General features: G+C 40.1%; 1 protein-coding gene across 1 annotated transcript in view; it reads left to right on the forward strand.

Annotated features, from left to right (window-relative positions):
* Positions 1–2,500: 2,500 nt before the first annotated feature.
* The window catches only part of cckbra (cholecystokinin B receptor a), a 44,463-nt gene continuing 34,764 nt past the window's right edge, over positions 2,501–12,199 (forward strand). The window contains exon 1 of the mRNA XM_023267185.2: positions 2,501–2,880. Within this exon, the coding sequence (XP_023122953.1) occupies positions 2,736–2,880 (145 nt within the window). The 5' untranslated portion in view covers positions 2,501–2,735. The remainder of the gene's footprint in view (positions 2,881–12,199) is intronic.

Consider the following 12,199-nt stretch of genomic DNA (forward strand, 5'->3'; position numbering starts at 1 on the left):
TCAACACTAAAGTCTCGAGAGAGAGAGAAGGGAGAGACTTTTGACACTACTTTAATAAGCCGCTATCTTACAAAATGTGGAAAAAACACCAGCACGTTATCCAAGCTGAAACATCACACACACACACAGGCCTCCCACACATGGAAGCAGTATAAAAGCAATAAGAGTACTTGTAAAACCATCACCAGGACTGACAGCAACCACCTAACAAATCACAAACACAAATAGTGTAGCCTTCCTCCCCCACAGTGTAAGCCAACTCCCCTTCCTCCCCCACTGCCTCCAGACACTTTTCAAAGCATCAGCATCATTTCTCAACCGGTAAAACATGAACTGAACTAAACCCTGAGGCACTCTGAAACCGTTTCCCATAAACAAAGTCATCATGCTGCACATCAAGAGTCCCAGAACTTATCCCTGCAGGTCAGCCAAGTTGCCAAATGGAAAATTTAACAGTTGTTCCGCAGGCTGTGGAAGAGCTCCACGACGTGCTACAATTTTAAACAAATCATTTAAAACAGTTAAAGTGTAAACAAGGCAGTGGCATTCACATAAAATGTGTAAAATATTCTCATCAAAAACAGAGGATGTGCAATATCTACTCTTTAGTAACCATGGCACCAACCATCCTCTGCTTCAAGCCATCAGAAGCTCTTAGAAAAAGTGGCTGCTAATCTTTTGTAAAGCTTTCCAAATTGTGGCTCACTGTCCCACTGATGATTCTCACCTGACATCCTGGATGTTGTTCAGCACAGCAGAGAAATCAACAGTATTCATCCCCTGAGAGAAAGAGATAAAAACAATGTTTTACACAAAATTAAAACAATTTGATGGAGTCCTAAAAAAAACTGATGACACACAGCTGGAGGACAAAAGGGGTCAAGCAAGTGTTCAGATTCAAATCCAAATCGGTGTTTTTTTTTTAAAAATTGTCTTCTTTTTTCACTAAACAATAGAGGTGAAAGAAATGACCAAAAGCAGAATAAATGTGTGCAACAGAAGTTTGTTTTCTTGTTTCCTCCCACATGAATCATGTCATGGCCTCTGAAATTTGTCTTGTGAACCTTTGCAGGAGGCCTGACCACTAGGCTGGCAAAGTCTAGACTAAAATACTGAACTATATTTAAATAAGTTTAAATTAGATACATTTGACCAGCTACAAAATGTGTTGTTGTTTTAGTACTAACACATATCACAACCAGGTATAGACATATAACACGGATTATTTGGAACAACTCAGCAACAGTAACATTGCCAATTGCTGAACGTTATTTTCTTAGCAATATGTTACTTTTACTTTAATCTCATATTTAGCTTAGCTTCCCTGGTAGTCAATCAGCTAGTATATCTACAAGTACTGACAGCCATTTTATGCTAGTTTAAGACAAGTATAACAATTCTTTATTGCTGTTTATCAAATTCAATACAGAACAGTGAAATGTGATAAAATAAATCCTCACCTGCAAAACATTTTCACTTTTAGCCTGTTTGTTTTCAGTTGGGCTTTCAACAGGAGTACAATAGTGATCATTTAAATTATTCAAACAGTAAGAACCTCAGTACAATATGACGGTGGCTTCAACACGTCTGTTCCCGTTAGCTTGTTAGCTATGCTAACTATGTTAGCTATGCTAACTGTGTTAGCTGTAGCCGTTTGAACACTTTGACACAACACAGCTAGCATACAGTCAGTTTTTGTAGCTTTGCCTTAAACACAATAATACAGTAACATTGCTAACTGACAAATATTATTTTTAAAAGCTTAGCGGTATATTTAAAAAAAATCGATCCCATGGTTGGCTTAGCTTTTCTGGTAGTCAATCAGCTAATGTATCTACAAGTACTGACAGCCATTTTATATTAGCTTAAGAGAAGAATTCTTCACGACTTTGTATCAATTTCAACACAGAACAATAAAATGTGTTAAAATAAATTCTCACCTGTTAAATATTTCTACCTGTGGCTTGTTTTTCTCAGTCGACCCATTCAACAGGAATACAAACGTGATAATTTCATTATTTAAACGGAAAGAACATCAGTAAAATGTGGCGGCGGCAGTTCCCGTTAGCTTGTTAGTGCATGCTAACTGTGTTATGGTCTGAGCACCTCGACACAACACAGCTAGCATACAGTGAGTTTTTTGTAGCTTTGTCACTGAAAAAAAAAATCACCTACTGCGTTTAAAAACGAGTCAATACAACAAACTAAAAGCTGCTAAAACACTGTGGGTTCGTCATCTGTCGCTACATCAATTAGCAACAGGTTTGACACTACCAGAGCCGCGGAAGTGACTTTTTATTGAAGTCCTTCATAACCACTAGTGACCTTCTTTGGAAAACTGGCAGCTATTCTCTGCAGCTGAAGTCTCTCCATATTGCAGCTCAAGATAAGCAGCCTATTGACGCACTGCTGAGGCTAAACTGTACTGTGACAGTCGTGAGCTGAATGGAGGCAGAGAGGAGAGAGAGGAAGTGTGGTGAGAGAGGAGCCGTTGCCTTAGCAGCGCAGCCTCATTCCTCCACAGTCGGGCTTCAGTCCGCCGACAGAGCGCTTCACCGGGGCTTCCCTTGCCGCTTCATTACCCTGTGACACCCCGGCTTTTCAACACGGTTTAATCTTAAAAACTCCACTTCGGGGGTTCTCTCCAAGTTTTGCAACACGCCTTCTCCGGGTGTTATGAAGAAAAAGGTGGCAAGTTGATTGGGCTCCAGCTTCGAACAGGTGTCGGTGCCATCATGGCTTTGCAGGCGGTGAATGGCAGTGAGGCGGACGGGTCAGCGGGCTGCGCTCAGCCGGGTAACCTGAGCCTGGAAGTTACCGACTACAACATGAACTGCTCCAACATCTCCGTCCTCCCCATACCGGCCACCAGAGCCAGAGGTAAGACCCGATCTGTCTTTTTTTCCCTCTCCTTCTGCAGATCAACATGTCCCTCATGAATCAGCCAGGCTGAGGTGTTAAACTGCCTCAGATGGCACCAAACTGCACCATCAGGCAACATCTGGCCCACATCAGATCCAGTGCAAACAAAGGAGGTGTTAAACCGAATTGTTTCTGTTTTTTAAATTATTATTATTTGGCTCATGGTTATTCCTTCTCAATTGCTTTTTGTTGGCACTGGGACAAAAACAAGTTTATAGCATGCTACAGGGCCAGTATTTAATTTAACATCACAAACTGCCACCTATGACCGATAACATGCTTAAAATGTAATCACACATATTAAACTGGATGGTGTAGCACATACTTCCTCACCATTAGTGCACTCCATCTCTGATGTCTGTTTTACCTGAAAATGACCCGCAATCAGGAGCTTTCTTTAATTTACCCTCCCCGCCTTCAGGGCAATCAATCACCAAGCAACCCAATTTACTGCTGCTCCCCCCTGCATCAATAACGCTCCAATCTGAAGGAGCAGCGAGTAGCGTGAAAAGCAGTTTTACTTCTCAGTGTTTGTTTTTTTTTTTATAATTCTCAGAATGCTAAAGGAGATTAAACCCCTCCACACCAGAGAGGAGATAAGGCACCACCAGTTGAATGTGGGGGCTGGTTTGGTAATGAGGCCTGAACGTGGGCGAGAGTTCTTTATTTTTTTCCCCCCTGCCTCTGCTGTAGCATTGAGAAAATTTCAAACCTTGCCCCACTAAATAATTCACAGACAGTCCTCCTTCTTTGCTGCATTACTTTTATTGACCTTATATCAGAGGCAGGCGTGGGCTCAACTACCTGGAGAGCAATCCTGAGCTGTGGGGCGTGTTCGCTGTTCGCTCGCTGGCTCCATCTCATTCCTCCTCTCCCACATGTCTGTAGGGTGACACACAAATAATCTTCTGTTTTTTAACATGATCCGTAGCGGACAGACCCCGTCTCATTTTCAGGCCAAAGAAGAGCAATAAAGGCTGATTATGTGCATTGTTGCTCTCAAATGTCCAAAGCTGGGACAGGAAATTAAAGCCCCATCCCTCCACTTGGGGAATTACCGCTGTTCGATTCATTGAATTGGAGATTTAGTCTCTTGCTTGCAGAAGGGCTGAGCTGCTGATACAGTAGAAAAGTACTTTTATATTAGTTTTCACACAGAAAAGGGTTGCTTTTTTCGGTTATGGTAGCAAAAAATACTTAAATCACCTATTCTGAGCAACTTTTTTGATAATTAATAATCATAAATTGGTGCATTTTAGTGTTATGAAACAATTAAAACAGTCTCAAACCCAAAAAATGTAATCAAGTTGAAATGTGCTGCATTTAATCAACATATTTCTAAACAGAGATTACTAATTTAGATGAAAATTTGAGAAATGTCACTAGCTATATAAATGATTCACTCATTTATTCCCATTACAGATGATTCTGCAAATTATTTTCTTAACTGCTTTCTCACTAAAAATCTCCAATCACAGTTTCTAATAGTCCGAGATGAAATCTTCAAATAGCTTGTTTTGTCTGACCAAGAGTCAAAAATAATAGCAGGCTGGATGCTTTATACATCTCATAGTTACTGACACCAGCTTAACTTCTAACAGTTTTATAATGAGAGTCTGCTTTGTGTCACAACTGCATGATGATTGTTGAGCTTTTCTTTCTTCTTTCGTTCCTGTAGATCCTATAGAGGTATACAGTTGCCATAGAGGGTTTTCAAACGGTGAGGTGCACCTCTCTGGGGAGGCGTGGGAGAGTTGAATGGAGGCGCGAAGAGAGAAATGAGACAATACAGTACAAGGTGAAAAACACAGGAGCATGCTGTTGTTCTAAAAACAACTGCTGGTTACTTGCGGTAGTTTTGCCAAGTGGTTTGAGCTGCTTCATCAACTCAGTCAGCAGATGGACATCGGTGCCGCAGATTGCCTCAAAAATCACACTGACAGAGTGATAATGCAAGCAGGTCTGAACACACACGATACATGTATTTATAGAGTCAGTGTGACTTGAGCATTACGAGGATATCATTATCGCAGATGTGTGTTGTAAGTAAACATCTAGCAAATGCTAAGAAATTATCTGAAAAGATGCTCCTTGTAACTTCCAAAGTTTCTTGAGAATTACCATGTTTTTGATTTGTAAATCCATGGCTACCCTGCAAACTGGAACTGCTACTAGAGTTTTGGCATGATTTTGACTGTGCCAGTTTACCAAAATGTATGCAAATATAGGCTGGAAAAAATGAAGCACAGTGTCAGACTTTGAAAATCTCTGCTTTAAATGTGCAGGAAAATGATTCCTGCTTTATATAACAGAGTTCTGTTTCATTTGAAGTCCACAAGCTTTGATATTTTAACAAGTGTTTTTTCCTGTGTGCGCTTCTGTTCCATTATCTTAATTTAGTCCACTTTGTATTAAGAAAATGACAATTTTTCAGCAAGTGTAACCATCCATATTGGGGTGGGTGGGAGAAGTAGTTACATTTTTGTTGTTCTTACACTTATTTCTGGCTGTTTCTCCTTTTTTTTTTTTTAAGTCCAAAATATCAAATGCTCCTCTGAGATCTGTGCAATTGAATTTTAGGCTGGTTTTTTTTTCCTCGTCTCCCGTCTTCGTTGTTCCGCTTCCTGCGACTGACAGAGGAGGTCCAACCACACAAAAGTGAAATGACATCTGACATATATCACATTATAGTAATCACTGTGGACTCCTGGAAGCAGTTCAGCTCAGACAGGCTCCTGCTTATGTAGAACAACATCTGCAGTCGCACCTTGACACTGCATGGACGCTCTGTGCTCCCCGCTGATTCAAAGTGGCATTTTGCTGAGCTCAACCCGTCCTTCTGAGTCCATGTGAGATAAGTTATCATGAAGTGGATCTCATAAGCATTAAATGAACACTGTTATTCAGAGAGAAATCAGCTAGTTGCCTTGAGCAAAAAGGGAAAAAAAAAGAGAGTGAGACGTGCAGACTGCTGCAGAGATGTTGCGTTGCATAAACGGTGGCAGGGCGGCTAAGGAGTTTCTAATATCTAACCAATTTCCCCAATGAGGTGTCTTGTAGCACAAATCAACATCTTATTCCCTTTGGGAATTTGCACAGTGATGTAGCCTGTCATAACATGAGCACAGTAATCAGATCAAATAATTGGAAAATTTGGAAGCGATCTGGTGAGGCGAAACTCGCAGCACGCAGGCACAAATTATTTGAAGCATCCTCGTTTGCTGATAATGAGCCGCTGCCTCTTAGGTACAATCCAATCCGGAGAAGCTTAAAAATCCGACTGTAGTACACATTTAATGAGGAAAATCAATAAAGAATTATAGCTTTTAGTGCCACCAGTTCGCTCCATGAAAACTGTACGTACATCATAAATCTTAAGGGAGTATTATGATCCAGTAAAGCACCAATAAAGAGTTTCTTAAACGTGCAGCATTCTCTCAACCATGGAATAGCTGTATTGATCTGTCATGCTCCCTGTCTGCACACTGGCTCTATTAACTCGCTCTAAGACAGGGCTGGAATGAGGCTGAGCCATGGTTTTATGGGGGTTACCTTTTAACAGTTAAGCTCAGTGCATCTAATAGGCAGCTAATTTCACTGCCAGTTAATCCTTAATCGTGTGACTTAGTAGTGATGAAGTATAAGCAGCCATATAGCACTGAGCTCTCAAAGACAATTCTCAAATAAATGAGCTTAGATCTTCAATTGATTTTTACTCTGAACTTTGGGGTCTCTAAAGTCCAAAGAAAGTCCAATTAGTTCTTGAATTGGTGCCCCACCGCTGGTTTGTTTTACATAGTGATTTATGGGATTCGAGTGGAAAACACCTCGGCTGAGCGTTTAATTTAAAACGGAAATCCCTTAAGAGGCAGCTCCTATAATTGCAATGAGATGCTGGTTCAAATGAGACGACATAGAACAGAATGAGAAAACAAAAGAGTCCATTTCAACAAGATAGGGGTCACGACGGTAGATTTCACTTCTTCTAATTAGTATTTTGGTGACAGCTTAGAAAATTACTAAATTGAGTAAATCATCAAGGCTCTAAGGGGTTTGTTTGGGAGAGTTGCCATGATTGACAGCTGTCTTGAAATATTACACGCAGCAAGGCAGTTGACTCAAAGCAAGCAGGAAAAGTCTATTCATTTCACAACTTTCACAACAGATGGAGAAGCAAAAAGGCAATATACAAAAACAAACAGGACTAAAAGTTCAACCCAAGAATACTAATCGGTAAAACAGAAAAAAGGTATGCTTCATAGCAAAGGCTGGACATTTTGGGAAATATGCTCACTCCATTTCTTGCAGAAAGTTAGATAAACAAACTGATACCACTCTCGTCTCTCATGGACAGTAAATATAATGTTTGGACAAGTTGTAGGTCTGTCTCTGAGTCAGGATTGTCAGAGTTGACTCAGTCAGTACCTCAGGCTGATGCAGCTGCTTGACTGTAGCCTGGTTTATTGTCGTTTTCTCATCGTTTCTTTTTCATAAAAGCAATGTGTACCAAAAGGGACGCCCTTCCATGCACATAATACAGTCCCGAGCATGTACATAAAGATGGATGAACCCTCCTCAATGTCACCCATGGGTTTCCTGAGCAGTGGTTCTAAAGCTCAGTGTGCTGATCAAAAAACGAGCAAAGAGTTGGGGCATGAGTGGAGCTGAGGCAGTCCATCAAATGTCTCTGATGGCATCCACCTGTCACTCAAACTGGCCACGCCCATAATCATGTGGGCATAACTGTATTATTTAAGCCTTAATACAATTTCAACTGGTAAATTACATAAAAACGTACAGCTGGCATCAATGGAGAAATTAGCTTGACAGACCAAAACTATTTTTTTTTAATGGATTAAAATGAAATTTTCAGAGAAGGTCAGAAATGACACAAGGACCAAGTGATTGGATTTTGGCAGTGATGCGGCTTATAGTCTGGATCCACGGATTTGTTAAAGATTCCTCGTGTCATTGTGAGATAGCGGCACAGCATCACTGTAACTATGACAACAAGTGAACACTAAATGCAGTTTCAAAACAGCAGTTCACACAGTCACTGCATCTATTTTTTTATACAGAGTTTTTGAGTTAAACATTACAAAACCGATGTCTCCGTGTCACAAGGCAAAGCAAAAGAGACTCACTAAATACAAAATGTGAATGAAAGATTCAACAAGGCATTTATTAGACAACAGTGCTGAAGATATTTTACAAGTTTGGAACCGGATCAGAATGAACAGTTCTTGGAAACCATCCCTGCACAAATCATGAAGTCACCACTGCTGGACATTCAGGCATCCTAGTTTTAATTGGTTTGTAGACTCACTGCAAACTGTAGACTGCATGGCTGTATAATTTACAGTCTGTAGCCAGGCTGCCCTTTGACCATTGGGAGGCATCTCCCTTCATATCACTGTTTGCAGAGGCAGCAGAGGGACATGGATTTACTGAATTTGTCACCCTCAGGAAAGGCTGCAGTGCAGTAAGTCTGCCTCAGTTTTCCTGCTGAATGCTTCACTTTAAATAGACATGAGCTCACAGCGGCTGCATATGTGCCATCCTGCCATTAAGCTTACTGTCCCATACTCATCAAGTTTCATTTACAGTTAACACATTTCTGCTCTTGGTTCGTTTCTTTGCAAGATTTCAAGTGAAAACATTGAGCTCAGAGTTAGAAAATGTTGATGCAGACCCAAAAAGAGGAATTAATGGCATCAGAAGCTGATGTACATGTCAGAACAGGCCTCATGGGTGCAATTGAATATGTGCTGAGCTTGGTCATGCGCTACAAATAAGCTTGTTTCCAACTTTTGAAAATTTCCAAGCAATGTAGGATCAATAATCTCTCATGGGGTTGCATGGTGGGAAGACTAATTGAGTTGAATTGTGCTGACTGTTACAGTAACCTGCATCATTACAGATACAGTGGAGATGGACTTCTGCATATTGAGCACCAAGTTAAATTGCTGCCAAAGGACTCATTTCTTATCACTTTTTTAAAGATTCATTAATGCAGGTCATGTACTGAGGGCACAGTTAAATCTGATATCTGTCAGATTTGTGTCCAACCAGAACGCACCCACCAAATGCTGTGCAACCAAGCAAACATATTCACTTTGATCCGTTCAGACAAATGAGAGACACAGATCTGACACAAGGTGAAATCAGTCCTGGCATTCAGAGATTATTCCTCTGTGAGTAAACTCAACATAAAGAGATCAAACACACCCCAACCTAAACCTTATCTCTGGATTGAAGCTTTTACAAGACATGCCATCAACTCCCTGAACTTTTCTTGGCATTTTGAAAAGAGCCAATGTGTGGTTGTCTGTGACAACCAGAGAAGGACTGATGGGGATTAAAGAGATTGGAAGTGCTGTGTGATGTCAGACACTGGCTTTATTGGCAGAGTGGACGCAAATAAGGAGGAATTAGAGGCAACCTTTTCACTCCGAGGAGACATTTATAGCAGGCATGTTTGTAGTGGTTTATTCACAAATTGGAGTGTTTACTAGTTAAGAATGAAATGACTCCAAAACACATCCATTAATGGGTAGAAGGAGAAGGATGTTTATATGTAATAACCAGCAGGCGCTTGTACTTGAAGAACCGATCAGAAAAAAAAAAAAAAATCAATTGCAAAACACTGTCTGCTCTGACTTCTCATGTAGATAAACATCACAGACTAAAGGCAAAAGAATCCAGACAAGTTTGTTACTCTAAAATGAGGTCAGGTGGGTTGATTTTTATGATACTGTATGAATGTAAGTGAAACAAATAGAAAAAAGTATTTAATTTAGCTATTTCTGTCACTATGAGTTATGAGCCAACAAGTCAATCAATAATGTTAATCTCTCTGTGAGGTTTTATTACCCCCAAACAAGACCTGAGTCCAGCTGGAGTTTTTTCAATATCTATTATTTTTACTTTCCACACCACAAAAACTGAGCAGTGGATAAAATTAGGTTTAAAATCCTTGTTTTGTTTGGCAGGAATTACTACAGGATATTACAGGAACAGGTTGTTAGAGAGGGGATTTCAGAAATCAGTTTTTATCACTCCATAAATCAGAAAACACCCTCCACAGCCAGAAAAAAAAATTCCCGCATTCCCAGGAGTAGAATTTTCTATACATTAGTAAAAAACCTTCAGAATATAGATTAGGAATAAAACTGAAACATTTGGTTAAAGTGAGCGCTGCTGAAATGAAGATTTCTAACAGAGTAGAAGGAAAAACTCCATACATGTTATAACTGGAAAGTATCATTTACATGTAAAAATAATGGAACTAATACATATCACAAGAAGCTGATTGCTTACATTTGTCCATTTTACAAATCCCAAACTTGACATTTGTATGAAAAAAATCTGTTTTTCCTGTAGTGTTTTGTCATAACAGTAAATATTATTTCCACAGAATAAATCAATAATCATATAGAAATATGGACAAGGCTTGGGAGATTGTTCCCTGCTGTTTTGGAATAATGGCTGCAAATAATGTAGTTTTAGTAGAAGTTGAAATCTGAGTAACTGTCCACTATAGCAGACACCATGCATGAAAGGGTTAAACGGATTGTTTACAAGAATCTTAAAAAGGAATATAAATTCTCTGCATGTCAGAATATTGGAAATGTCTTCACACAATAGTACCCTGGGAAATCCAGTGATATTGCCTGTACTGCTACTGTCAAACAAAATCAATCTAAAGTGCCTGATTGTACTTTATATGTAAACAAAAAACAGACGTATTAATTCACATCATCCTTGAAGGCCAGTAAACATGTTTAGTGCTTTTCCCTTTGCGTAAAACACGTGTAAAACTTTTTAATATTTTCAAATATCCATTGTTTACATGCAAAACCGTCAGCTAGTATAGTCTTTGCTATGGTTCTCAGTGCATGCATCCATGTTTGCTTTTTTAGCTTTCTTCTTCATTGCACTTATTGTCACATTGCTCCAGCTTGTTGACTCATTACTGCCACCACCTGGTTGTGTCCATTTCATGTGTGTGACCCACGGACAGTATATGAATACAGACGACATCCATGTTTCCTGTTTTGAAGCTCACTGTGGTGGCTCTGGTCAGCACCATCTTTCCAGTGCCTGACTCTTTCTAAAGCTATGTGTCCACTGGATCTGTTTTTTCATATTTAAACGAGTCGCATCTGAAAATCGCCCCGATTGGTGGGTGGTCATTAGTGGGCCACTACCTGGTCACATGACCCTCATGACCCACCCTTTCAGCTTGAGTCCAGTAGATGCGTCGGACCAACACGGCAGCTCGGCGGCAAACTTTCTCTTTTTTTTTCAAAAACATTTCAGCGAAAAGAATTTCCGAAAGCATTTGAGGCAAGAAATAACCTGAGCAGTAGCTGAATCTGTCCTTGTTTTAGTTCAATGACGACTAGTTTAGACGTTTGAGGAAAGTTTCGAAATGCATGGGACATCCGCACTCCGCATCGAATTTGAATAAAGGTGAAGTCAAGCCTACTTTATGCAAATGAGCTGCAGCTTGCACCAGGGAAACACAGCTCAAAAACACAACGCAATGGAATGCACTACAACGACACGCACCGCAATGGAACCAGCATGCAACCCGGTGCGTTTCACATAGACAATGAATGGGATGCGGGAAATTGCCAGATCAGGTGGACATGTACCATACCTTCTGGCTAATCCAAAAATGAGCAGAGGGGGAGCCATGGCCTGTCTTGTCATTCAAAGCACTATTAATTCAAAATAACAGTAATCCCTAATACAATGTAGACTATTTAAATTAGTACAGAATCTAGCTATAGAAACCAGAATTGTATTTTGTACCAGGCTGTAAACATGTTTATTTCTGCTGTACAGTTGGACATTTTAAATGGGGATCTATGGGGCTTGATAGATTTTATAGCCAGCCTCAAGTGGACATTCAAGGAACTGCAGTTTTTGGATTTGTTTTTCTGCCCTAGACGTTTCTGTTTGATGCAACCCAGCGCAACTGCATCGATGTGGTGAGGTGTAAACTGTGCACTGATTTCGTGTCTGATCTGTGGCAAACACATTATTTTATGATGTAGAATTAATAGAGATGCATACTGTACCTGTTGACAGTAATATAGCAAAATTACAATTATATTCATATGATTCAGTAGCTGCAGGGCAGTAAGGACACTTTTCACACACTTCTCAGTAGTATCTTGTATAATATGTGTAGGAAGCAGTGAAGGAGAGCTTACTTTGAGAACACATCAAGTATGTCAGTTCAACCCTGAGGTGTCAGATTTGTGCC

This window comes from Amphiprion ocellaris, chromosome 24 (genome assembly GCF_022539595.1).
Source record: "Amphiprion ocellaris isolate individual 3 ecotype Okinawa chromosome 24, ASM2253959v1, whole genome shotgun sequence".
NCBI lineage: Eukaryota > Metazoa > Chordata > Actinopteri > Pomacentridae > Amphiprion > Amphiprion ocellaris.